Consider the following 27,627-nt stretch of genomic DNA (forward strand, 5'->3'; position numbering starts at 1 on the left):
TCTTTTTTTGGACTTACCTACTAAAATGAGTTGGTAAAATGGATGGACGGTTTGGATATAAAGCACATACATCACAGTGGGTCCCATAGTAACGGATCTACTGAACTGGGTGGTCCTGGATCCACCGAATCCAGGGGTTTGATGAAAGATACCAAATTACCATGTTGTCCCTACACATGGATGGTAGGCATCCCATCTCGATAATTCCATATTGTGTGGCCCATATGAGCAGCCAATCTAACTGATTTTCGACATGATGTCCTAAAATCTAAGATAGAACCTAATAGACGGATTTGATTTACATATACAATATTTTGGGCCCCACAGATGGGTGCTTTTTTGCTCTGTGTAAATCAAGCGTTGCAGAGGATTCCAATCTTCAGAAATTGTACACGTGGCATATATTAACTCAAGTAAGCCGACTATATTGTGCAGTGTGCTGTCTCCAAGTCGCAATACCAAGATCAGATTGTTTGAACGGTTCTAACCTCTGATTAGTGGACACTTGCCGTGGAAATTGGACCGTTGGATATTTTTCATTTTAACCGTCAAATGAATGCCCAGCGATCTGATAGAAAAATAATCAGAGGAGCTTAATTTTTGTTTCACCATACATCTATAAGGGTTACCGTAATCTGGACGGTTTAATTTAACTAATTACGTTTCTTATTAATTTCTAAAGTACCTGCGTATCATCCATCATATTCCGCCTGAGTATCAAAGTTTTTCTCAGAGAATCAGATCTCTTCATTCTCCTTCTAAAACCCTCATTTCTCCCATCCCTTTCCTCCTTCTCCCTCCCCCGCCTCTTTCTCTTTATTTCCCTCCAAATTTCAAAAATCCCCTCCGAATCTCACCATTACTTCCCGCCAAAAAAAAAAAAAATTTAAAAAAAAATCCCAAACAAACCAAGAAGGCAAAACCCGAACAGGAAGAAGAAATCAAGAAAGCAAAAGAAAATAACAGAGGAGAAGAAATAGAATTCCAATGGCGAAAGATGATGAGGAGTTCCGGGGCGAGATCGAGGAGCGGCTGATCAACGAGGAGTATAAGATCTGGAAGAAGAACACGCCGTTTCTCTATGATCTTGTCATTACCCACGCCCTCGAGTGGCCGTCACTGACTGTGCAGTGGCTGCCCGACCGCGATGAGCCTCCTGGGAAGGACTACTCAGTGCAGAAGATGATTTTGGGGACCCACACGTCGGAGAATGAGCCTAACTACCTGATGCTGGCCCAGGTGCAGCTGCCGCTGGAGGATGCGGAGAATGATGCCCGGCAGTACGATGAAGAGAGAGGAGAGATTGGTGGGTTTGGGTGTGCCAGTGGGAAGGTACGGCGCTAGATCTGTGAGATTTAGGGAGTTGGGTTTGGTAGGTGGGGCCTGTTTCTGGGCAATTGAAGCGTGTTTGTCTGGCAGGCCTCACTGTGGATGCGCGATGATTGAATGAACTATCCTTATCGGCAATCCTAGCAATCCGTTCTTTGGCATGTAATCGGACGGTCTTGGATAGAGATAGTCAATGGTCCACATGCAGAGGGAAATTTCTACTGATCGGATGGTTGGTATTGTTTGAAGGAGGATATTTCATCTATTGCAAATCCACCATGGTAAAAAAGACCAATTATCTGGATTACTGAAATATGGGCCTCACCTGTGTGGAGTTCTGGGTACAGCATAGGCACAGCTATGCATGGATGGGTATGCTAGCTTTTTTATATGGGTTTTCATTTTTTAACTGGATATTTAGATCTTAGCTTGAATGGACGAGTTTGGTTCTACAATCTACTGGGGATGGCACGTGTAGCTGATAGGCCCTAAAAGTTCTATTCTTATGATAATCTAAAGATGTTTGGTTGCCACTTAAAAAATGATTTTATCTCATTCTAGTTAATAGTCATTATGTGCTGGAGATCATAGTTTATATAAATAATGGGTTATCACGATTAATCTGCACCCAAATCTATAAGACATAATTACTGTTAGGGCCTGTTTGGTTTTCCGATTTCCTATGAAATGCAAAGTAAATGAGCCATCATTATCATTTCCAAGTGTTTGTTTAAACAGGAATTATGGCTCATAAATCGAGAGTCAAATACACTTGTAAAAGAAGTAGGTAAAGTGAATAGTAATCAACACATTTTCATGTTATAAAGCTACCAATTTTACGGTGATTTGTGGGTTAAACAAACAATGAAGCAAAATCATCATTCTAGGCAAATGTAAGTGATCTCACCACACAATTACAAGAGCAAATAATCATTACTCATTTACAACCATGTACCATTGTAATTGGAAAACCAAACAAGCCCTTAACAAAAATAAGATGGACACATTTCTAAGTGGCAACCAAACAGGGCTGAAGTATTCAATAAGCCCCTAAATATCTCACTTGAGATGGATCGTAATTGAATGAACCCGTTGCTAATGAGATAATGTATTTTGGAGAATTGTTTCACCATTGGATACTATTGCTAGTTCAAGACATTGGGGACTCCTCGATAAAAAGGAAATAGTAAAATCCGCAGCTTGCAAACTAATGAAGATTAAGATGGCTTAATCATACTAGTATCTTGTACATCATTGCATCCTTGCAGATTGTCAGCTCTTCTTCCTCTATACTCAATGATTTGCTTCCATATAGGATTGTTACTGGTGTAGCTAAAAGATATAATAGAACCCTTTTAGATATGACTAGGTTAATGAGCATGTTAACAGAATAGCAACCGTGGTTTGTAAGAGAATTGGTCACCTACATGCACGGTACTGTAACTTGTGGCAACCATCTTTTTTGCCAATATGCTACTTGTGTAGGACATCAGTACATTAAAACGGTAGGCCATAAAGATCTCTTGGCAAAAAAAATTAGACAGATATGCTCATCAGGTGGGCTACATCTTGTGATCAGTGGACAATCTATGATCTGACTCAATAATCTAACGGGCAGCTAGTGAGCGGGTCAACTTAACTTTCAATATGGGGATCTTCTCGGTAGGGTCTCTCATTTTCATGGTACGGATTTCCTACACAAGTGGAATGTTGGCAGGAAAGACGGTACGGTACCGCAAACTGTGGGACCATAGTTTGTAAACTAGGACTTGGCTTTTGACCTTGTCAATTGCCAGGTCTGGACGACATAGGATTTGGTAGGTTGACTAGGTGGGTCAAAGCTTCAGACCATAGGGATAGTTTGTTGTTTGATTTTTTACTACCTCACCACAAGTCCTTGAGAGCACCAACTAAAACTTTCCCTTCATCATTCCTTACCATCCCTCAATTTCCTAAACCCCAATTTAAACCTAAATTCAAAAAACCAACTGATGGTGGGTTCCTTCAAGCTTTCATTTGGGCTTCTTCGATTGACCGGATGATTCATGATTTGAAAGAATCTGATTATTCTGAATTTCTGTCTGCAGGTGCAAATAATTCAGCAGATAAATCATGATGGGGAGGTTAATCGTGCTCGCTATATGCCTCAAAATCCTTTTATTATTGCGACAAAGACAGTGAGCGCTGAGGTTTATGTTTTTGACTATAGCAAGCATCCCTCTAAGCCTCCTCTAGATGGTGCATGCAATCCTGATTTGAGGTTGAGGGGCCACAATACTGAAGGATACGGTTTATCTTGGAGTCTTTTCAAAAAGGGCCACCTACTGAGTGGCTCTGATGATGCTCAGATATGCTTGTGGGACATTAACGCAACTCCTAAGAACAAGGCTCTTGAGGCTCAACAGATTTTTAAAGTAAGCAATCCTATACTTCTCTTTAAATTAAAAAGATATCACTGTCTCCATCTTCCTCTCTACTTTGATGAATGGGCAAGCCCACTGTGATGGTTTGTCACATTTTTGAAATGGTGGCGACTCATCTGTTGTACGGGGTGCCATGAAAGGGGAAAATCCATACCTTCTGAATTGTGGGCTTGATTGCAGATGGTGCATAGCCCAAAAATCACACTAATAGGTCCAACATAACCATCTGCCTTCTTGGAATTGTCCAACTGAACATATTATGTTAATCATCCCTTTGATGGACATTCAACATCTCTTGAACGGTGTGGTTTCAGCACATTGCTCCATTCTGTCATAATTTGGAAGGCCTGGATTACCTTACAGTGGCTTTGTACGTACGCATGGATGATCATGCTCAGCCAGATTAGCAGTGACGTCTTCTTTTAGTTTTGAGAAATGCTGAAGGGATTTGCACCATGAGATATTGAAGAGTTGAATGGCATACACTTGCCAACTTGGCACACTTGTTCATGATTTGAGCCATGTATCAGGGCAAGCCCAACATTGACACACCTTCAGATAAAGCTAGGCTAGTTCACCTATCAGGTGAACAAAATGTGTATGTTGAATGTAGCTGTTTACAATTTGCTTTCCAACTATCCAGTTTCCTCACAGGACTGTGGCCCAGTTGACGAGTGGATGGACTGTGAGAGTGTTCACAGTCACCATCTAATGATGGACCACGATTCTGCACATACATACCATGCTAGCCTAATTTCTGTCAGGATTCCTCTCTTCAATCTTTCCTTGCATGAATCCGTCCAGCATTTCTGGCGAGTCTTTGCTTTTGTGTCTACCTGGTGCCTGGTTTTCGGAAAGACCAAGTAACTGAGCCAAGAACTGACTTTGAGCACTGGATTTTTACTGGACCGCTATGTGCGAGTATTCACTGTGATATGAAATTCCTGTAAAAATAGGCCCATGAAGGTGTTGTAGAAGACGTTGCATGGCATTTGAGGCATGAATATCTATTTGGTTCTGTTGGTGATGATCATGGATTGTTTATATGGGACCTGCGCACGCCATCAGCCAACAGACCAGTCCAAACAGTAGTTGCTCATCAACGTGAGGTAATTGTCAAGATTTCCTGTTCTATTTTTACAGAGTTTTTCCACTGCGTTGCATAATTTTCTGATGATGTCAAAGGCATGTGCTAGCTGCTAACCATATTTGCTCTAAAATTTCCCATTTCACATGGTTTTTGATCCACACCCATAAGGGCCCGTTTGGATGCACCCTCAAAAGGGATTTTGAGGTCTAAATCCCATTTTGAACCTGTTAAAGTCCCTTGATATGCATTGATACACCATCCTCTAATTAATGAGGGCATCACTTCACGTACGCCCTTGCATATGTATCAGAGGAGGAGGTGGGCCACACCGATTTCCCTATGGCTAGGCAAGTATCCGTGGTCGTGCTGAAGACTCCATGTGCATGTGTGAGCATCTGGAAGACCCTATATTGGGAAGATGCACATGGTTTGCTTTATGGAGTGATTCAGATCGTTGGATTGGATGGACGTGACGATCAGGCTGTTGGATCACATGATCGGGCCATTGATCGTGAATCGTCCGCATTAGTTTTTCTTAAATTTTATCAGCTTATAGGATTTATTTTTGTTTATATTATGTTTGGACACCATTATGAGTGTTTTTAGTTAGACTAGGGATATTTTCATCAAAATTCACAAAACAGGGTGTTTATTGTAATTTTTGAACTTTTTTGAAGCTATAAAAGAAGGTGGGCGTGTGAACCTCTCCCTCATTGGATTTTGTGATTAAAAAAGAAAAGAAAAAACTCTTGCTTTTTTCTTCTTCCATCTTCATGTGATTTGAAGATACTTTCGTGTGATTTGGAAGAGAGATTAGTGTGAGGCTAATTTTCATCAACGGAGGTGCGATGTCTCCATCTATCCCCACACCATCATCTCCTTTTCCATTCATCAAGGTATTTTCTTTAAGTTCTTCGATTCTCCCAGCCTAAGCCTTCATCTTCCCGTAAACCCATTTTTCCTTTACCTTTCTTCCATTCCCAAAACCCTAACCCTAATCCTAAAATCAATAACTTTCCTACTTTCCTAAATTGCCCAAACTCTAATTTTTACCCTAGGCTGTATTAGGCATTCTATTTTGAAATAGACTATACCCTACGCTAATTGGATGTCCCTACATCTATTAGATCTTTTTTTTTTTTTTTTAAATTTTTATTATTTAATGATCTTGTGTTATGATGTTGGTAACTTAGGCTAGGAGTATGTATGATGTTCTTTTGGTTTTCATGAGATTCATGATGATTATGACAATGTTTGTGTTTCTTTGTTAATTGTCTTAATTCTACTATTTGATCTCATATATTATTTGGTTCATGCATCGGTCCTACATCATTGACGGCTTGAGCTTTTAGAGCAATTGTTTATTAGACATGATATCAGAGCAGAATGTCAAATGTTTGAATTCCGGGTGCAACGAATATGGCTCTATAATATATTCTCTCACGGGGAGCCAGGAAACCAAGCCTGGCCCGGGGGTTGGGAAACCAAGCCTGGCTTGTTTATGGTGTGAGTGTCCGTCCACCCTTGCCCAGTATGTTCCCGTGTAGAGTTCCACCTTGCACGTGCGGGGGAGTGCTAAAGTCCCTTGATATACATCGATACACCATCCTCTTATGTCTTGAGCTTTTAGAGCAATTGGTTATCTGATAGAACCAAATAGCAGTTGCTGTGGTGAATGTGGATGCACTTTGCCGTATGATCCCCCACTCAACAAAATAGGCGTTAGAAAGCCTACTTGCCGTAAACCAACCATATTTGGTTTTTGGCAAGTTAACCAAAAAAGTGGGCTTGAAAACTCCCTTTGCGTACGTGCATCAAAATAGGCCATAAGGCCAGCTACACTTTTGTTGGAAAGCACCTCAACTTATTTTTCACTCAATTAGCAGCAGTTTTTACAGAACAAGCCGAAAAAAGTAGCAGCCTTTGTTTCCTGAAGGGCAGCTTTAGAGGAGGGCGTGGCAATCTTCAAGTTGCAAAGAAAGCTTTGGGACTTCTTATTGGGGCTCTCATCGGGCTGGGCCTTGCTTGAGGGCCTGTCATGGCTGGGCTTGAGCTGCAGCCAGACCCATTGGGCTTGGCCGGATTTCAGGGTCTGATAAATAAATGGGCTGGCTTGGCCTTTTGGGTTAAATGCTTTCCATTGAGGTCCAGCCCGGTCATGGTTTGGTCGGGCTTGGATCAAATATATAGATGAGCTGGCTTGTAATTGGTTTTGCCATTCATCAACAAGAATGATGATGATGCCCCCTTAAAAAAAGATTAAAAAGAAGAAGAATGATGATGATGATCTAATTGTCTCTTTGTTTGGGGTCTGGGGGATGTCTGTGTGTTCTCATCTTCTTTAGTTTGTTTGGGCGGTAGTTGTAGAATCCTTCTAACTAGGTGCTGCTCCAATCCCCGCTTCAGACTCTTGGTCTTGCTCCTGCTTCCTATCTATTTATACTTGTTTGCATTTTGAAAGAGATGCTTAACTACTGCCCAAATTTGTAGCCACTTTGCTTTATGCTTCGTGCAACTATAGTTTGGGTATCGTTGTAATTGTGATGTTCCTGTCTTTGTTCTCAGCTTCTTTCATTTGTTTGGGTTTTGTAATGCTCTTTCTCATGATAGCTTTGCAGGAATTTAGAGTGCTGGCTATGGAAGATTCATCAGGGAATTGGGAATCTCTGAAATTGTAATTTTGGTTGCAGTCTCGGGAATGTTGCTGCCTGTGTTCTCGCTTCTTTCATTTACTTGGGTTTTGTCCCATTCTTTGTTTTGGTTTAGTGACGAGAGGGCAGTTGGCCTGATATCTTGTAGTGTCTGGTTTCTTGCTTCATCAATAAAACTGCAAGCTTTCAAAGCAAAAAAGAAAAGTCAAACAATCCTTAGCATGTCTTAGGACACCTGAGTTGTAAGTCCATGTCCTTGGTTTGAAAACCTTGGGTTTTATTTGCCTATCAGTAGAAAATGTGTTGTATGTGATGTCTAGGGGAATGATGCTATGCAACTTGTTTGCACCATAGTATGGCGCTAATGTACAGTGATCAATTGAGACTGTCCATCTAAACGGCCCCATCTTTGAACACCCACAGCTTAAAAAAATCACTCTAATCAGACAATGCCGACCATTTCTCTAGAAATGAATTCTGCAGCAAAAATGGCATATTTCTGACTTTTGCCTTGTATTTCTGGACAGTTTAGGCGTGTGGGTTGTTTCGACAAGCATGATTTTTACATATGCTGTCACGCCCCAAACCTGGAAATCGGATTCACGGGAATCCCGATCACCGAATCCAGTACCGACAGCCTCCGTAGTACCCTGTTCTCGGCTCCTAGCATTCATATGTTAGATTCCGATCCTGGGATCCTACAAGGAAGATTTTTTTTTTTTTTTTTTTTAAATATACATTTAACTCGTAATAAGCATAACCACAAGATTACTCAATTCACAAAGGCAATATCATCAGTACATATCCATTAATATAATTATTTGAGTACAATACTGAAAGAGAAATACATAAATCGAAAATCATGCTCCAGAAGACCGCTGCATGCTCCAAGCTCAACACTGCTGCAACCTAACATCACCTGCACGCATCTATCGTGCATAAGCTTATAGAAAGCTTAGAGGATGGTGTAAGTGTGTGCACAAGGTAAGTGCGAAGTATTCAATACAATGTCGTCATCATACAATACTGGAAGTACTGGTAATCCATAAATCGTACAATATCAGAATAAGCAGAAATACTGACAAGATCATGAATTATTAGGGTAAACAGAAATACTAACAAGATCATAAATCATACGATAACAGAGTAAGTAGAAATACGGACAACTCCATCAATCAATCAATATTAGAATATGCAATATAGAACAACTATGCAAATGAGGAGTCATAAAGAGTCAGATATCAGGTACCGAGGATGCGATGCAATATGCAATTCCTAATGAGTCCACGAATAGCATCAACCGTATCTAAACCATATAATGCAGAAACACAATAACTCAAAATGTCATATGCCTCTGATGTAATGCAATATGCGGTGCGAATGGAGTAACCATGCTGGAGCGTGAAGTCGAGATGATAGTACGTAGTATCGCAGGCTATGGGGTCCACCACAAGGGACTTCTATCCAAACCAGTTCCATACCTAAATTTGGATAGTCAGACTCAATGTGGTAAACTCCTGATCTCAGGTTAGTCGCGCGCCCAACCGAAATCCTTGCCATTACGAAAGTACACAACAATCAGTTGCGCACCACCAACCCAAGTGGATAGTGAATGAATGAATGAATGGGTATGTAACACCTATTCGATAAGTCCACATATCAGTACAGTTCCTTTCTGGGATCATCACCGGGGTTTAATACACTCCAAATGGCATTGTCACTCTCCTAGCCGCACAATCTAAGTGAGCGTAAGAAGCCTCACTATCCGCCTGACCAATAGTCTGCCAATACCTATCTGGCACGTCGATAGCGGACCCATTCACGAGCTGGTCAAACTCAGCCTAGTATTGTCCCCTACCCTCGGGCGAGTAAGGCCACACTCCCTCCCAACCGACCACGACACAGTGGGAGACGGGGCCTCCTGGTATTCGGCACTCGGGCGCTCATGTATCCACTCGGTCTCGACGTTGGGGCGTCTCCTGGCCACGGAGGTTTAGGGATTTTCACCCAGGGACATTTATGGCGCCCGTATGCTAGAACCAAATATTTCTGGTGTCCCATTGGCCATCCACGATATACCTGTGGAGGCTACGAACCTGGTGTCGCTAGGGCGTACAATAATCATAATGCGAGATGCACGAGTCATACAATCCAGTCATGCATCAATCCTGCGCATACCGCATGCTCATGTGAGATAACCTCCGCCTATCAGGGAGTCTCATAACAACATGCTCAATGACATATGCAATGCTCAACCACATCTCATAACAAACATGCAGATGATGCGTATGAGCATGTATCATGATGCTAAATTGTCACATACTCATGATCGGTATCGACAACCGGCATCGACAATCGACCTGGGCAATGTGGACATTTAACCAACATTGCTCCCAAGGAATGACCCACATAGAACCAAACATATAATGGGCCCATGACCTCACATAAAAGCCTGATATACAACACATTGGGCCTTACTCAAGGGCCACATATACACAGCAGACGGGCCCTACTCATGGGCCTAACACACATCATAGTGGGCCTTTCTCATGGGCCTAACATACATCATAATGGACTCCATTGCCTGACCCTCCAATGCATCACAATGGGCCTTAACTATGGATCACATATCATTATATAGGTCTCGACAATCGGCCTCGGCAATCAAAATCGGCCTCGACAATCGGAATCGGTAATCGGCCTCGATTAATAATCAGCTTCGATCGATATTCGGCAATCGGCCAAGATAGATCAGAATCGGTAATCGGCCTCGATCGATAATCAGTCTCGATCAATATCAACAATTGATCAAGACAAATCAAAATCGGTAATCGACCTCGGTCGATAATCACCCTCGATCGATATTCGGTAATCGACCACGACAGTTGGAATCGGTCAATAATCGGAATCGGCAAATCGGTCACGACAATGGCACCGATAACCAGCAGATAAACAAAGCGGGGTCTATAAATGATCAGTCGATCAACCATAGTATAAAGATTGGTACTCGGCCGTGGTTATGTCAACTCCGAGAGCACGGAGTCATCTGTCTACGGCAAATGGGCCCCACTTATTTGGGTTAACCCATGAAGAGAATGAGCCTAACAAGGCCTAAGGGAAGGTCGCAATGTGGACATCTAACCGACATTGCCCAACAATGTGGACATCTAACCAACATTGCTCCGAACGAGTGACCCACATAAGGCCAAACATATAATGGGCCCATGGCCTCACACAATGATCTCATAAATCAAGCGGGTCGCATCACATGGGCCTAATGCACATCGCCATGGGTCGCCTCACATGGGTTGGAAATACATCTCAATGGTCCTCATCATATGAGCAGGAATATATCACAATGGCCTCACTAAATGGGTCGGAAACACATCACAATGGGCCACAATGTATGGGCCGAGTATACATCTCAATGGGCCATGACTCATGGGCCCCATTACATCATAATGGGTCGCAACCTGTTGGCCTCAAATACAGTAAGTGAACCCCATCAATGGGCCTCATACACATTAAGTGGGTTGCATCATATGTGCTGCACTAATGGGCCTCGCCCATTGGCCTCGGATATATCACACTGGGCACGTCTCATGGACCTAACAAGACAAACAGATGGCCCGCACATGAGCCAAACACATCATAATGGGCTACATACTTCACAATGGGCCGCACTAATACATCAAGGTGGGCCTCATTTATGGGCCGCACCAAAAATCATTTCAATAGTTATAGGTATAACATGTGTATTATTACACCCATGGCCCACGTATGATGATTAGCACTGTCCAACATATCCATGTAAATCGGCGCCAACCAAACATTATCCAGCATTATCCCAACATTATGGACGGTGTGGATACAAAATACGTACATCTAGGCGGGCCGCACAAGTGGACGGTATGGGTGAAGTACACACAACATGATGGGCCTGTACAGTGTAGGTAGGCTCAACACATGCAGCAAGCGGGCCCTGCGCCATGAAGACGGGTAGACAGTGCGGATATAAAATACATACATCGGGGGGGGGGAAGTCCCACCATCCAGCGGGCTAAATGGTGCGGATATACAATACATTTATCATGGCGGAATCACACATTGAAATGGGCCTTATATACATCATATTTGGCCTTGACCCATGGGCCCCAAATACATCTAATGGGCCACATCACAGGGACCTCATATATAACAGGGTGGGCCTTAATAATGGGCCATAAACATGGTAAGTGGGCCACACCACATGGGCCACATGTATATCAAATGAGTCACACTCAAATATAAGTGGTGATAATGATCTCCACTACTAAAATTCCCAAGGCCCGCCATAACATTTATTTTCCATCCAATCTAATCATAAGATCTCAAGGATTTCAAAGGTAGCCGTTCAATCCTCGCCGTGCACTATGGTCCACTTGATAAATACATTTGTCTTATTTTCGTCCCAAACCTTAAAATCATTTTCCAAAAATGGTTGGATGAAACACATGCATCATGGTGGGATTACACTACAATGGGCCTTATGTACGTCCCATCGGGCCTTAACCCATGGGCCTCCAGTACATCAAATAGGCCTCATACATGGGTCTCGTATATATATATCAAGGTGGGCCTCAACGACGGGCCACAAACGCATCAAGATGGGCCTAGTCACATGGGCCTTGCATACATCACAATGGGCCTCATAATATGGGCCCTATACAAATCAAAGTGGGCCTCAACAAGGACCACTAATACATCAAGGTGGGCCTCAACAATGGGCCTTAAATAATCTCCAAAATGGTTGGACGGTTTGGATGAAATACAAGCATCATGATGGAGCCCACACTAATGGAGAATGTGGATTACAATACATACATAAGTGGATCCCATGTGGGGCCTATCATAATGTTTATTTTCCATCCAACCCATTGATAAGGTCATTCAGACTGGGGCCCATAGTAATGTTTATTTGCCACACAACCTGGGCCCACTTTAATATTTATTTTCCACCCAACTGTTCATAAGGCCACGTGGACCAAAGTAGGGCCCACTGTGATGTTTGTTTTCCATCCAGACTGTTCACGGATCGGGTCACGTGGACCATGGGCCCACGGTGATGTTTATTGCCGTCCGACCTGTTGCAATAGGGTCTCACGGTCAGGGAGGGGGGCCCACTGTAATGTTTGTTTATTATTATTATTTATTATTATTATTATTATTATTAATATATATATATATATATATATATATATATATATTTTCACCCAACCTGTTGATTGGGTCATGTGGACAGGGAGCCCACTGGAATGTGGTCCCCAAATCCAGTCCACCCATTATGTGTGTCCCACTGGACTGACGGTCCAGACCAAGTTTCAGCAACATCCAAAACTCAGGTAGGCCCCACCGAGTGATTTCTATATGTTTTAGGCATGTCTTCATGATTTTAGATGGTATGGCCCACCTGAGTTCCGTATACGGCTGATTTTTGACAAGGGGGCTATTGCCCCAAGGGCCCACCCAATGCACGGCGTTGATGTTCGAAACGCGTCACGGTGGGGCCCACAGCTGGGCCGTGAGGACGCTGGTGCGTGCGTCCTTGGGCGGTGTCAGTGGCGGCAGCAGTAGCTGCTGCCTAATTTTTTTTTTTTTTTTTAAATAAAGAATTTTATAGATTTTCTGGGGTAGGGCCCACTTTAGATCGATCCAACGCATCCATTGTATTCTACGGCTCATGATCAACCAAATGACACCAATATGCAATGTGTTTTTGGCGAATAGGAGGGTCAAAGTGAGTTTCAATGGTAATACTGCCATTTCCTATGATATGGCCCGCTTGATTGTCAGATCAGCCTCATCTTTTGGCTCAACGCCTAAAATGGGCTGAGAAGTGAAATGAGCGGCGTGGATTTTATACATACATCAAGGTGGGGCCTGCATGAGCGGCCCACCTCAAATCACTATTCTTCTTCCTCTCTTTTGCTTGTTAGTACACCACCATGTCAGTACACGCACACCACGTTAGCCACTCCCTGTCCAGCGTCCCTTAGACGTTGGACATCATGGATATAACACAATCATCATGGTGGGTCCCACGCGTAGGTGGCCCACGTGTCACCAGGGTGGGTCCCACATGAACGTGGCCCACCATATTTAAATCAACTTGATATTTGTGTGTTTCCACCACTATAAGGTAGGGTCCACATGACTTGTACGGTTTGGATAAAACATACCTCAAGGTGGGGTTCATCCAAGTGGGCCACACATCATAAAAAAATGAGAAGGAGAAAGAAAGGAGCACCCACCTTGATCTTGATCTCCCCCTTCCGCCAACATGATCTAAAGCTCCAAGGAGATGATTTCAACGGTCGAGATGTTCTTAGGATGGTGGAGAAAGGGGGGGTGGGAAGTGGGCCACACATGGCTTCTCATGGGGAGGCTTGGACGATTCTTGCTTAGAGAATGAGAAAGAGAGAGAGAGGGAATGAGAGAGAAGTAATGGGAGGGGGATGGGTGAAAGGTGATGGGTGTACTTGTGGTAAGGGAAAGTTGACTTTTTTTTTGAGAGGTGGTTGTACTTGGGAATGGTTGCTTGTACTTGACTTAATTTGATTGATTGATGTGACGTTTCATAGAGATTCTCTCGAAATTGCAACGCGCGGTATTTTTCTCGAACTGAATGCAGGCCCACGTCTCCTGGCTCGGGATTCGCCTCGGCGCGCGAGACACGGCATCGGAATCGCGGCGACAGCGCGGTCGCACTGCTATAGGCCTTGGGTCGAGCCGACTCAGGAATACGGGATACGACTCAGAGTCGCGCGCAACTGCCGATTATAGGTCGTGAGCTGCCGGAATTCGACCGAGAGGACCGCGGAAGCCTACAGAACGGTACGAGTTAGGATACGGGTCTTACATGTGCCTTGTCAATAGTTGGGCCCAATGTGACAAATATTGCTGAGATTTTGAAGATCTCATGAAAATATCACAAAAGATGCACTAAATGATATTATCGTGATATTTTAAAAATATCAGCTGAATTTAAAATATCTCGTTTTTATTGTGACATTAACTCAAAAATAGTAAAAACCTTACAGAGCTTGTACTATAAATATATTTTTATATTTTAAAATTATTTATTAATTTGCAATAGATATTGTTAAATATTTTTATTTTTGATGAGGTTTTCCTCATAATAACCGGAGAAAACCCTTGAAAATTGAATGTCTCCTGGGAAATTGCTCAGAATGAGATTTGGCACTATGGTTGGGCCCAGCTAATGGATGCTCATACAATTGGACTGCGCATGTCCAGTATACGTCATTTGCCATTACCTAATATTCCATTGTACAGTTAGTGGATGGACGAAGCACATGTACATTTATAATCCCTTTTAGTGATTTTTCCTTTGACAGTCCTTGTTTCTCTTCAGTGGCTGTTAGCTTCATATGTTCTGTTTCTCTCTAGCGTCGATGTTCTATGGTTAATCTTTTGTATACTGTTCTAAATCTGTTCTGTTATCCAAATGATTTGATGTATACCCATCAATTGCAATTTGCTGACAACACCTTTCCTTTCGTTCTTTTATGACAGGTTAACTGCTTGGCATTCAATCCCTTCAATGAGTGGGTCGTCGCAACGGGTTCAACTGATAAAACTGTTAAGCTATTTGACCTACGCAAGATCGATACTGCTCTTCACACCTTTGATTCCCACAAGTATGAGCTCTAATCAATATACAATATTTGTTATTGTTTCCGTGCCTTTACTAGGTTTTTTTTTGTATGTTTATGATATGAGGAATGGTTTGTTGCTTTTAAGATCTGTCTCCTTAGTGGGGCACACATGTATGAGATTTGGACCAATGATTCGGCCTGCTTGTGGATTCGGTTTACCACAAAATCACTCTGGTCAGGTGATCCGAGCCATTGATTGAGGAATTTTGAGGATTGCAAATGGGTGGTTAGGGAAAAGTCCAACTCAAATGATATTCAGAAGAAAAAGTTGTCCAATCAGTGGCTAGGATCATCTTCTTGGTGTAATTTTTGGCATATGGTCCTTCTACAATTGTGCCCAAAAGATGAATGGTTTGGGTCCTGCACATGTGTGCCTTGCATCGTTTCGGTTATTGTTCGATACCAGGTCAACATGGTATTGGTTGCTTTGCCATGCAAGATATCTATGGCTCCATCATTATGATAGTACCATTTTGCAAATGCAGGGAGGAGGTTTTCCAAGTAGGATGGAGTCCAAAGAACGAGACAATATTAGCATCTTGCTGTCTTGGTAGGAGATTGATGGTGTGGGATCTTGGCAGGTATTTCCCTAAACAACTACATTTTTTATTACTTGTCAACTTCATCAAATTAATGTGAAAAAGTGTTTTTTCTTTGTGTGTGTGTGTGTGTGTGGAAGTGTTGTGTGCCTAGTCAATAGAATTATAGTAGAGGGAGGGAGTCCCCAATTAATAGAGATTGGAGTAGGAGCCCACGCTTCTCGCCAAACTCATCTCCTTCGTTTGCCAAGTTTGCCAATCTCCATGGATAGCCCACCGCAGAAGACTGTTTTGTCATGCTGGAAGAATATCCCTCAATTATTTTGTGTGGTGCATGCAACCATTTTAGTTCCTTCAGTCCGATCCAAGGGGCCCTCACCTCTGCCCATGGTTCAATATATCGTCCAACATGATTTAGATTTGCCCGACCCTTATTGGTTTTAGTCAGAACGGACAAGTCACTTGAAGGAAAAGATCAAAACCAGATTGAGAGAAGGCAAATCACATTGGTTTTGGTCTTCAGGGGAGTCACTCCAAAATCACCATTTAAAGTCATCCCTCTGCCTCATTAGAATCATCTTTCTCAATAGGGCCCACAAATTTTACAATTGCCAATCCCTGATGCACCATAGTTCTCCCTTCGATTGCTGTCAAACATCGAGCTTCCATATTCTAGGAGGTAGGGAAGTGAAAGCCGTTGGTATTAATGTAATACCTCTAAAATCTCAATTACTACCATCTAGCCTCTCTTCTCTTGATAAAGTCTCAAGATACCCTTGCAACCTCTTGTTGAACATTAAGGCCTATGAGATGATATTGCCTTGCACTCTGCCTTCCAACTGCTCGATGCGTCTTGACTTGTATCTAAAAGCCCGATTGTTAATTCCTTCCATATTGATTGCAATACAGCCAGGTGATACAATCTCCGAAGAATTCCTCCTATGGGTGACTTATATCTTAAGCAACTTGGTGCCTGAGGATTTTGGAAGGCATCATTGATTTTTTTTTTTTTGGGTTGGCCCCAATCCTAGTATCTAGATTAATGATATATTGTCAAAGTCCTTTGAACTAATGGAAAATGAATATGGAAGTAATTAGCAAATTTCACTTCTCTTAGGCATTAAAAAACACCCCTTGTCGATGATTTTTTGGTTTCTATGAAGGTGATCCATGGTTAAAGTTTTATCCATACCTGCAAGCTAGGATAAAGTGACTGACACCTTGGAAATTCAGATGGTTTTTGTAGGAGCTTTCATATTGCCATTGCATATGAGCTTCATGTAGAATTAATGAACAAAAAATACACCACTTGACCCACCACCACCACCACCACCACTACCACCACCACCACCACCATCATCTAAGCCTTATCCAACTAGTTATGGTTGGTTGCATGAATCCTTTTTCGCCATTCCACAATACCAAGAGCCATAACTTCAATTAGACCATAATTCATCAACTCTTTTCTTACTACCTCTAGAGGTGGGCATTGAGTCGAGTTGAGTCGGACTGGATTAGGTCCAACTTGACTCGATCCGGTTTTTGCAAGTACCTTACTTGAACTCGATCTGATTCGGGACCGAGTCCAGCAGGGTTGACTCGATCTGAATTGATTCCTTGCCGGCTTGACCCGAACCAAGTCTGACTTGGTCAGGAAAACCGAGTTGGATCAAGTTGAGTCTGTCCGGTCGATTCGGACTGGGCTGAGTCAAGCCGAGCCGGAGACTCTGGTGCTAGGAAGGAAACATTAGGGAAATCGGGAGAGAGAGGGAGAGAAAGGAGGAGAGAAAGAAAGAGAGAAGGGAAATTGAGAGAGAAAGAGGGAGAGAAAGGAGGAGAGAAAGAAGGAGAGGATGGAAATCGGGAGAGAAAGAGGGAGGGAAAGGAGGAGAGAAAGGAGGGAAGGAGAGGAAGTCGGCTCGGGTTGTGGGTAGGGTTAGGATTCGGGTAGAAGAAGGGTAAATGTAAAAAAGAAAAGAAAAGAGAGTAAAATATGACTTTATACTACCCGATTCTGGTCCGGATCTGACCAGATCGGATTGGATCGAGTTGCTACATGACCTGAACTCGACTCGATTTGGCGTCGGATCCGAGTGGGTCTACTTGACCCAACCCGACCCTGGCTTTCGGTTCGGGTCGGATTGGATCCGACCGGTTTGGTCGAGTTGGATCTGACGAGTCGGGTCGGATCCTACCCACCTCTAACTACCTCCACCCATGTTGCCTTCAACCTGTATCAACTCACTCCCAACCAGTGCAATTCTTGGTCTCTGTTGCACATGACCAAACCATCCAAGTCTACTTACCCTCGTCTTATTACCTATTCGTGCTACTTCTAAATTCCCTTGAATGCATTCATTTCTAATTCAATCCTTTCTTGTCTTGGCACTCATCCATCTCAACATCCTCATTTCAACTACACTCATCATATGAACACGTTGTTCCTTTATTGCCCAACATTTTGTCCATAAAGCATGGCTGATCTTATAGCCATCCTATAAAAATTTCCTTTCAGTTTGAGTGGTACATGATGATCACATGATACTCTAGAGGTGCATCTCCATTTATTGCACCCTGCTTGAATGCTATGGGCAACATCCTTCTCAATCTCTCCACTCTCATGAATTATTGACCCAAGGTATCAAAAGTGGTCATTGCCAACCCCTGGTGCAATTGTAGAGTTATTGGGAACTCGCTTCTCTCTCCATTAGTGGTTCCTACATTTGTTACTACTTCCTTATACATATCCTTGATCATGTCAATATATTCTCTTAAAACTCATTTCTTTCCCAACACCAACTAGATTAACTATCTAGGGACTCTATCATAAACTTTCTCTAGATTAAAAAAAGACCATGTGGTAATCCTTCATTCTCTCCCTATATTTCTCCATCAATTGTCTAATTAGGGAAATAGCTTCAGTGGTAGACCTCCCTACCATGAAACCAAGCCGATTTTCTAATATACTCCTCGCTTGCCTCAGTCTATGATCAATCACTCTTTCCTCAAGTTTCATAAGTATAGCTCATAAGTTTAATCCCACGATAGTTAGTACAACTTTGTATGTCTCCTTTGTTCTTATAAATAGGTATTGCTATGCTTTTCCACTATTCATCTGGCATTTTTTTTCGATCTTACAATCTTGTTGAACAACTTTATCTACCAAATTCATAAACATATATTCTATAAAGTATCGAGGAGCTGGGTGAACAAATCAATCTCTTTATATTTGAGGTTTCTTCTAATAGGAGGATCCACACTTGTCGACCAGTGTGTGTGAAGCAATGCTTGACTCCACTTTCTTTTAACAACAAACAGCCTATACAGATTCCCTACAAGAAGGTGAAGAGGGAGGTCAGAGCACTAGTTTTGCTCCCAGTATTTTATCTAGTTTCATTCCTAATGTCGTCTTTTGTTCCCTTGCTGAAAATGCCTGCTTCTTTGGATTTCCCCTAGTGTCCTTTGGTTGGGAGCAAGGCACTGGGCTGACCCTCCCTAACCCTAGGTGCTAATCAACTTCTTCCAGAGGCTGTCATCATCTTAAAAAAAAACACCAAAGCCGTTTGCCTAGCAACATCGTCTGTATTCATAAGATTCAACCTTCTAATGCCCATCCTTGTTTACACATCTCTTTCCACTCCACTAGGTGATGCTTCCCATTGCCCTCCATTCCTGCCAAAGAAACTCCTTTGGAAGCTCTTCAAACTTAATGGGCAATGAAACAATGGCATAAACTGCATAGGCGTGTTGGAGAGGGCTACTTTAATAGTAATCCTGTTCTAAAGGTAAAAAAGGTACTTGCTTTTCCAAGCATACAGTCTTTTATCAGCTCATTCCACCACTGGATCATAAAGGCCCTTAGGAAGCTTCCCTGTACAAAGCAAACCCAAATATGTCGACGGTAACAAGTGGGTCCTACAGTCCCAAGCCAGTGGCAAGACACATGGTCTCACCCTTGCCAGCCTTAACCCCAAGTAGGTCAGTTTTGGACAAATTCACCATTTGACCTTGGTTCGCCTTATAGTGACATAGGATGTTTTCTGATAAAGCATCTGCTCATAGTATAACAAAACAATGGGGCTGTTAGCAGGTCAGGTCTTATGGTACCCATACCTGAGCTAACTGGGTTTGGGTCTTGCCGGATCCGGGTCTCATTCTTGAAGACCTTGACTTGGATCCAATCAGGTCTAGGTACACATTTGGTCTTTATATCTAGTTTTCTAGTTGGTTTAGGTCAAATAAGAGCATTTACATGGTTGGGCCCACTTGATGTATGGTTTTTTATCACTCACATGCATCATGCATGTGCCACTTTGACACATGAATGGTGTTGTGTAAATGGCTCCCTTATGGCTTGGGAAACCTCATTCCATTGCTAGAATAAACATCATATATTTAAGATATCATATAACCATTGAAATTAAGTGGATCTGAGATGACCTGATTTTAACTGGTTCTAGGCAGAGTGTTTGAAGTATCGGTATCGCTATAAGTTTTGTTGTCCAGGGATACGGAAACAATATCAATGTCGCCGATAATATTGCTGATAACCGGAAATGCGAGGAAATATGGGAAAAACGGTAGAATTTTCAGCGAAACGTCAGGAGATGTTAAAATGTACATACTTGCATATTTAGAAATAAAAAAATTGCAAAAAGGGCCTTAAAAGCATATGTTGTTGTAAGAAATCAGTCTAACCATCCCATCCGGCTGATTTAACCATCCAACCTTCCATTCAAACATCCATTGATATTGCAAAATATTAACAACACATGATATTTCACCAATTAATCATCAACAATTGGAAACGAAAGATTGCGGTCTCGTCTCAATATCGCGCATATTGCAATATCGAGATACTACTAATATTATCAATGGTAAATTGAACACTACATACAACCATGTGCCCATGGAAAAAAATTGAAATAAAATTTTTTCTTCTCTCTCTCTCTCTCTCTCTCTTTTTGATGATATCAATATGTTGACGATATTATTGAAATATCGTTAATACACTTTTGATACAAGCATTACCTGGAATTTACATAGTCGAAAATATTGGCGATACATTGGTGATATTGATGCATTGGCATTCAAGTGACACTTAGAATTTACATAGTTGAAAATATTGGCGATTACATTAACGATATTGATATGTTGGCGATGCATTGCTAGTACCTGGAATTCCTGATACTACTAGTGTTATCGGTATCGCTACTAGTGTTATCGGTATCGTTGAGCTGGAGATTAAGATAATATTGGAGATATTTCGATAATATCGGAGATAGTTCGAACCATCTAGGTGGTTGGGCCTTACCAAGCATTGTCTTCGATGCATTGAGATTTATAGATAAAAAGAAAATGCAAAAATGTATATCTCTAAGAAATGAGACCAAGTTGGAACCATGGCTGCTTCATGCTTCAGTGAGCTAAAGCTGTCAGCCAAAGAGTTCAGACTCCATAAACGTTTCATCTATCATCTATGCTATGATTTCTCTTCTTTCGAGCCCATGGTCTGGCAATCCAGACCTTTGGTTTGTTTTGTCCTACTGCAGAATGTGGATGGACCATTCCCCAAAAATTTCTCAATGGGATGACCATAGCCTTCTATTTGTGATGTACAATTAGACGGGTTAGAAGAGAAATATAGCAACTGGCCACATTCAACTGAAAAGAATCCACCAGATTAGCAGTGAGGATTTTTGAATCTGAATGATCTTTGGGACATGGTCCATCCATGGTGGGACACCATAGATTAATGGTGTGGGTTACTGCAACATGGGCCCCACTCATCGGAACTGAAGACCCAAGTCTACTGGGGATGGACCTTGGATCAAGGATCCTATAATTCCTCACCGCCCATTACTTCGTGTCTGGTACATGTATCTAGACCCTTGTGAAAGATTTAGTTTTGGTGTGTATCTGGACTTGTCTGCAAACAGGCCTGCAAAACCAGTTAAACAACAATGCATGAGCCCCGAGAGCGCCAGATCTCACCATTCTGAGATTATCCTGATTGGAACCGTCAGAATTTGGTTATCAAGGCCATTGAGTTTATCTTTATTCAGGGAAGAAAAAAGTACAAATAATAAAATAAAATCTTTCATCTTGTGTAACTCTGTGCTATGCAGCAAGGACACCCCATTTTCTAAAGAAATTGCCCTTTTGTGTCCCTGCCCTTGCATGTGTCGGACGTACATTGGCACCTCTATAAGGGAAAATGGCATGCTCCAGCTGCACTGGTATGACCATAAGCTATGGTTGTACCATGCAGATGTGGGACCCTGTTACGATCGCAATGGTTTAAAGAGCCTAGCTTGACACATTCGATCAGTCCTGAGACTTTTGGTGTATTGGTTAGGTTCTTGACAATTGGTATCAGAGCCAACACCATGTCCTGTGTTCGAGTCACGAAAGGGGCGACCTATGGAAAGGGCAACTTGGACTAGAGTGAAAGCCACCACAGCGTGAAAAGGGCTACTTGGACAACCATAGTGCACGTCACTCCTTTTGTGACTCGAACACTTGATGTGGTATTGGCTTTGATACCAATTGTTACAAACCTAACCAGTACTCCGAAAACCCCAAGACTAATGGAACGCGTCAAGCTAGGCTCTTTAAACCGTTGGGATCGTTACAGACTCACATGATGGATTCAGAAAGTCCAACCCATCCATCTTATGCGGCAGCACATGTTACTCCCAGTGACCTAAAAATCAGGCTGGTAAGTTGGGAGTGAATGTCCACCCTTGATTTAATTTGTGTGGAGGGCCCATGCGTTGTATTTATGAAATCTGGGCCATTCTGACCCTGCCTCTGATCTGGATGAAGGGTCATCCCAAAAATCAGGCTGATTTTATTTTCAGGTGGCCCCCTGTGTAAATCAAGGGTGGGCATCCCCTCTCACAGTTCCCTCTGCTCTGTGGCCCATATGAGTGTTGGATCAGAGTTCAGACTGATGTTTGACACCTGTGGCTACCATGAAGGGATTCATCTGATAGTCAGGTTGGATGGCCTTCACACATCATGTAGGACCCACATCCACCCGGTACCACCGTACGCTTACTATGGTACAGTTACCATCCGAGCGCCCGCCCCAAAGGGAAAAAAAACTTCTTTTCTGCTTGTATTCTAGTAGGATTTATAAACTCTTTTATATAGTTCTTAGAATAACACAGATTCATTATCTTCTATGTTATCCATATACGAAGTAGACGCAAAATAATATAAGGCTTGTGTCTTTATGTCGTTGTACAGACGTGTCAGTGTGTCTGGTTTTCTGGGGTTTCTGTGTCTGAAACCTTGTGTCTGTTTTCGACGCAGACACGTGTCCGTCTCCAAGTTTTGTAGGTTCTGTGCTGTTTGTTCTTCTCTTCTATACTGGGCCAAAGCAGTGTTGGCTTTGGTGATGTGCAATTGCAAACAGCTCTAGTACTGATTGCTCCAAACTCCAAAGACAATGCAAAAACGGATGGAATTCAACTGTCTGTGTTACCCTTTTTGTTTCTGCGGATTGATGAAAGTATCCTTGGCATGGATTGATGAGTTGTCCAAGTCATCTCGGGCCTGGTCTAGTCCAAACCTGTTTGGCACCATGAGTTGGCATTGAAAATATGCTCGACTTGGATGAGTCATGACTCGACTCAGGATTAAATGAGTTGGACCGAGTCACCAACTCTTCAATCCATGATCCGCAGTCACATGATGATCAGAGCACCTGTGCAAAATTATGTTTTTTAATCTCTCCTGGAGATATCAAATGTTTGGATAGATCATATTAGTTTGTCTCTCTTTCTAGCAATTTGATGTAGGGAGATTCTATGATTCTTTATCCGAGGATACATAGAGTATCCTTAGGCCTCGTGCTTGTACATGGTTCACTGGTCTACAGGGCTCATCTGATGGGTCCCACCGTACCAAAAATCTCCCATATTGGAGCTTCAGTCTGTTTCTGCAAATCGAATGGCTAGGTGTTTCCGATCTGGAGTTCATTGGGGCGTAGTCAATCCATGGCGAGGCTGATAGATTCAATGGTCTAGATCACTGAAATGGTGGACCCACTTTTACAGTCCAGAGGGTACTGTACACATACTCTGGCCAATGAATTGGCCAGTTTGAAAACTAAATTTATATGCAGTAAAGGACAGAATCTTTCCATTTTTTCAATGGATTGTTGAAGACAGATTTCTTCCCTTTCTCTCTCTTTTGGTCAATACCGTTCACTGATTTCTAAGGATCTGCTTCTTGTAGAAACTGGCATTTTTTAGCACTGGTTTTCTCCACTTGTTCCAGTTGGCCCATGTCATAGCTGTTGTGACTCGACTCAAGACCAAATGAGTTGGACTGAGTGGCCAGCTCTTAAATCCACGATCCTTGGTCACATGATGATTGGACCACTTGTGCAAAACTATTTCTTTTAGCTCTCCTCAGATGTTTGGACAGATCGCATTAGTTTCTCTCTGTTTCTAGCAATTTAATGCAGAGGGATTATATGATTCTTGATCCGAGGGTATGTAAGTGTATCCTTGGACCTTGGGCCTGTACACATTGTTCTCTGATCTACAGCGCTGATCTGATGTGCCCCAATGTGCCCAAAAATCTCCCATATTGGAGCTTTGGTCAGTTTCTGCAAATCGAATGGCTAGGCATTTCCAATCTGGAGTTCATTGGAGTGTAGTCAATCCGTGGTGAGGCTGCTAAGTTAAACAGTATGGATCACCAAATGGTGGGCCCCACTTTTACAGTCCGCGGGTGACGCACACATCCTCTGGCGGATGAGTTGGCCAGTTTGAAAAGCTTTCTTTATATGCAGTAAAGGACAGAATCTTTCAAATTTTTCAATGGATTGTTGAAGACATATTTCAGCATCTTCTCTCTTTTGGTCAATACCTTTCTTCTACACCCTTCTTACATCACCACCGTTCACTGGTTTTTGAGGATCTGCTTCTTGTAGAAACTGGGATTTTCTAGCACTGGTTTTCTCCACTTGTTTCAGTTGTCCCATGTCATGGTCATTGTGACTTGACTCGGGACCAAATGAGTCGGACTGAGTGGCTTAAATCCATGATCCTTGGTCATATGATGATCAGATCACTTGTGCAAAACTGGGATAGATCGTATTAGTTTGTCTCCATTTCTAGCAATTTGATGCAGAGGGATTATATGATTCTTGATCAGAGGATTTGTAAGTGTATCCTTGGGCATTGTGCTTGTACACATTGTTCTCTGATCTACGACGCTGATCTGATGGGCTCCTTTGTGCCCAAAAATCTTCCATATTGTAGCTTCGGTCGGTTTCTTCAAATCTGATAGCTAGGCGTTTCGAATGTGGAGTTCATTGGAGTGTAGTCAATCTGCGGGGAGGCTGATAGGTTAAACGGTCTGGATCACCGAATGGTGGGCCCCACTTTTACAGTCCGAGGGTGATGTACAGGTCCTCTGACCGATGAATTGGCCAGTTTGAAAATCTATTTTTATATGAAGTACAGAATCTTTCCATTTTTTTCAATGGATCATCGGAGACAGATTTCAGTATCTCTCTCTTTTGGTCAATTCCTTTCTCTATACTGTTCTTACATCACCATTCAGCATCTTCTCTCTCTTTGGTCAATGTCTTTCTTCTATACTCTTCTTACATCACCGTTTGTTGAATTTTAAGGATCTGCTCCTGGTAGAAACTTGCATTTTCTAGCACCGGTTTTCTCCACTTGTATCAGTTGTCCCATGTCATGGTTGTTGTGACTTTGACAAAAAGATGTTGACAGATAGCTGAAAAAAAAAAAAAAATAATAATAATATGGGTTTTTCCAAATTTGAGTAGAAAATGTGTACGTTGAAGAAAAGAACCCAAAAACATTAGGTGGCAAATGGTTCGGGCCTGGGTTGGTGTGGAACCAGGATTTGAACCTTTTGAGGCAGGTTTCTCTGGTGGGCCTCTTCAATAGTTTGATTTCAATCAGCCGTTCAGCCCCAGCCTGGCCCAAATCCTCTGATCAAAATGAGTTGATATGTTCAAAGAGGCAAAATGACCCGCATCATCTGATCAATGCTTTTTAAGATTGTTTAATCAAGATAATGTTTTTATCACTTAATCTAAGTTTGGAATGTTGGGGATATAAATAACTGAAAAAAACACAAGAAAATTGGAAAAAAAAAAGAGGTTTTTGTTCTCTCATTTAAGCTAGATAGCCCAGTAGAAATTAACAATATCCTTGATTATCATGGGTCCTTCATGAGGACGGTGTTGATCGCTCCAACCTTCTCATCTTTGAAATTTTCACCCTGTTCTGAAAATCCATTTGAGTAGTGGCTGCTACATGAACCATCTGAATCTTAGGCCCCATTGTAGATGGGTCATTACCCAAAGACCAAATTGCATGGATGATCCCATCTGATTCACGGCCGTCAAACGGGCGGTTATAATGAGAAATGAGGACTCTTGCATGTTGGCGCATAGTCATGTGGGGGTGTAACTATTCAAGGACGTGGATGGAGGACTCATGTGGCTGAGATCCAGCCCGTCCATCAGGTGCCCCACCTTGTGTTTGGATCAGGGCCCAAAAGTCAGGCTGATTCCTTATCCGAGGGAACAGTTGATATGGGAAGTCCCATTCCCACCATTAAAATCGTCAAATTGTCTGCAAGGTCCGCCGTGGTGCATATATTCCATCCAATTCACTCATCTGGCATGCCACACGAGGATGAACAGATTCCCCGGAATCAGGACACTCCAAGATTCATGTGGTTCACACAACATGAATTGAGAGTTTTCAGGTATGGTTTTAGACTGTCCCCTATGGTGTGGCCCACCTAAGTCTTGGCTTGGATTGATTTTTAAGATCTATGGTGAAAATGTAGCAGCGCACCTGATGGATGAGGTGGATCTGATCAACATTCTCCCCCACGTGGTACTCGGTCAGTTGTATGAATGTCCTCTATATGACTACATGTAGTAAGGCAGTGTGGTCCAATGAAAAATAATCAACAGTGCAAATTCAACTAACAAATGTCCATTCATCAGAGGTCACTGAGGCTATGCCACCATCCACTTGCATGGATCATTAATCTTTCAGCATATCAAATTACTGAAAGCATCTTTGACAGGATCGAGGAGGAACAGACGCCGGAGGATGCGGAAGAAGGCCCGCCGGAGCTTCTCTTCATACATGGGGGCCACACCAGCAAGATCTCTGATTTCTCGTGGAATCCCTGTGAAGATTGGGTTATTGCAAGTGTGGCTGAAGACAACATCCTTCAAATCTGGCAGATGGCCGAGAACATATACCACGACGAAGATGATCTGACCCGTGATGAGCCCTCAAAGGCCCTGTAATCTCAGATTCTCACTGTGAGTTTTTCTTAGGCCGACATGTACATCTAAATGTGCTGCATATATCTGAGCCATCAATGAGGTGGGCCCCACTGTAGTTGACCCGGCCGAAAAGTGGGGCACCTCAGTTCATCGGGCAGACGACACATACAGAAGTGGTGGGCTGTTTATGAAAGAGTTTGCCATGATCCATGCCCATGGTATAAATGTGGCCCACTTTATGAGTTGACCGACCTGATTTGTGGGGAAGGCCATCGATGCAGTGGGGTCCACGTGATGCATGGTGTGGATGGCCGCTGGGGCTTCTGGAGATGTCTGATTGTGTGGGAAAAGTGAAAATGGGGGAAGATGAAAATGAGAAATGGATTGTCTTCCATTTTTCTACTGATCTTTTTGTTGTTGTTGTTGTTGCAATTAAAGGACTGATTTTAGTTATCTTTTTGCTAACTGTTATGCATTCTCCTTCTCTTTGATGTGTTTGACTGTTCATGTTTTGGCCAACAATCACATGTTTTCGAGCTGCGTAGGGCCCACCTGTGATGTTAATGTGC

At 42.5% G+C, this 27,627-nt stretch overlaps 1 protein-coding gene across 1 annotated transcript; it reads left to right on the forward strand.

Annotated features, from left to right (window-relative positions):
• The first annotated feature begins 771 nt into the window (after positions 1 to 771).
• LOC131220786 (histone-binding protein MSI1) lies at positions 772 to 27,549 on the forward strand. Its single transcript, XM_058215627.1, has 6 exons — positions 772 to 1,332; positions 3,417 to 3,743; positions 4,709 to 4,861; positions 15,069 to 15,193; positions 15,697 to 15,792; positions 26,851 to 27,549. The coding sequence occupies exons 1-6, from the start codon at positions 988 to 990 to the stop codon at positions 27,077 to 27,079; spliced, it is 1,275 nt and encodes a 424-aa protein (XP_058071610.1). The 5' UTR covers positions 772 to 987; the 3' UTR covers positions 27,080 to 27,549.
• The last annotated feature ends 78 nt before the right edge of the window (positions 27,550 to 27,627 follow it).

The sequence above is a fragment of the Magnolia sinica genome, chromosome 12 (genome assembly GCF_029962835.1).
Source record: "Magnolia sinica isolate HGM2019 chromosome 12, MsV1, whole genome shotgun sequence".
Lineage (NCBI taxonomy): Eukaryota > Viridiplantae > Streptophyta > Magnoliopsida > Magnoliales > Magnoliaceae > Magnolia > Magnolia sinica.

Bases quoted from the DNA above. Each gene is read 5' to 3' on its own strand.
- LOC131220786 (XM_058215627.1), top strand. From the start codon at position 988: ATGGCGAAAGATGATGAGGAGTTCCGGGGCGAGATCGAGGAGCGGCTG. The intron at 1,333-3,416 runs GTACGGCGCTAG...TTCTGTCTGCAG, and splicing joins TTGGGTGTGCCAGTGGGAAG to GTGCAAATAATTCAGCAGAT. The intron at 15,793-26,850 runs GTATTTCCCTAA...CATCTTTGACAG, and splicing joins ATGGTGTGGGATCTTGGCAG to GATCGAGGAGGAACAGACGC.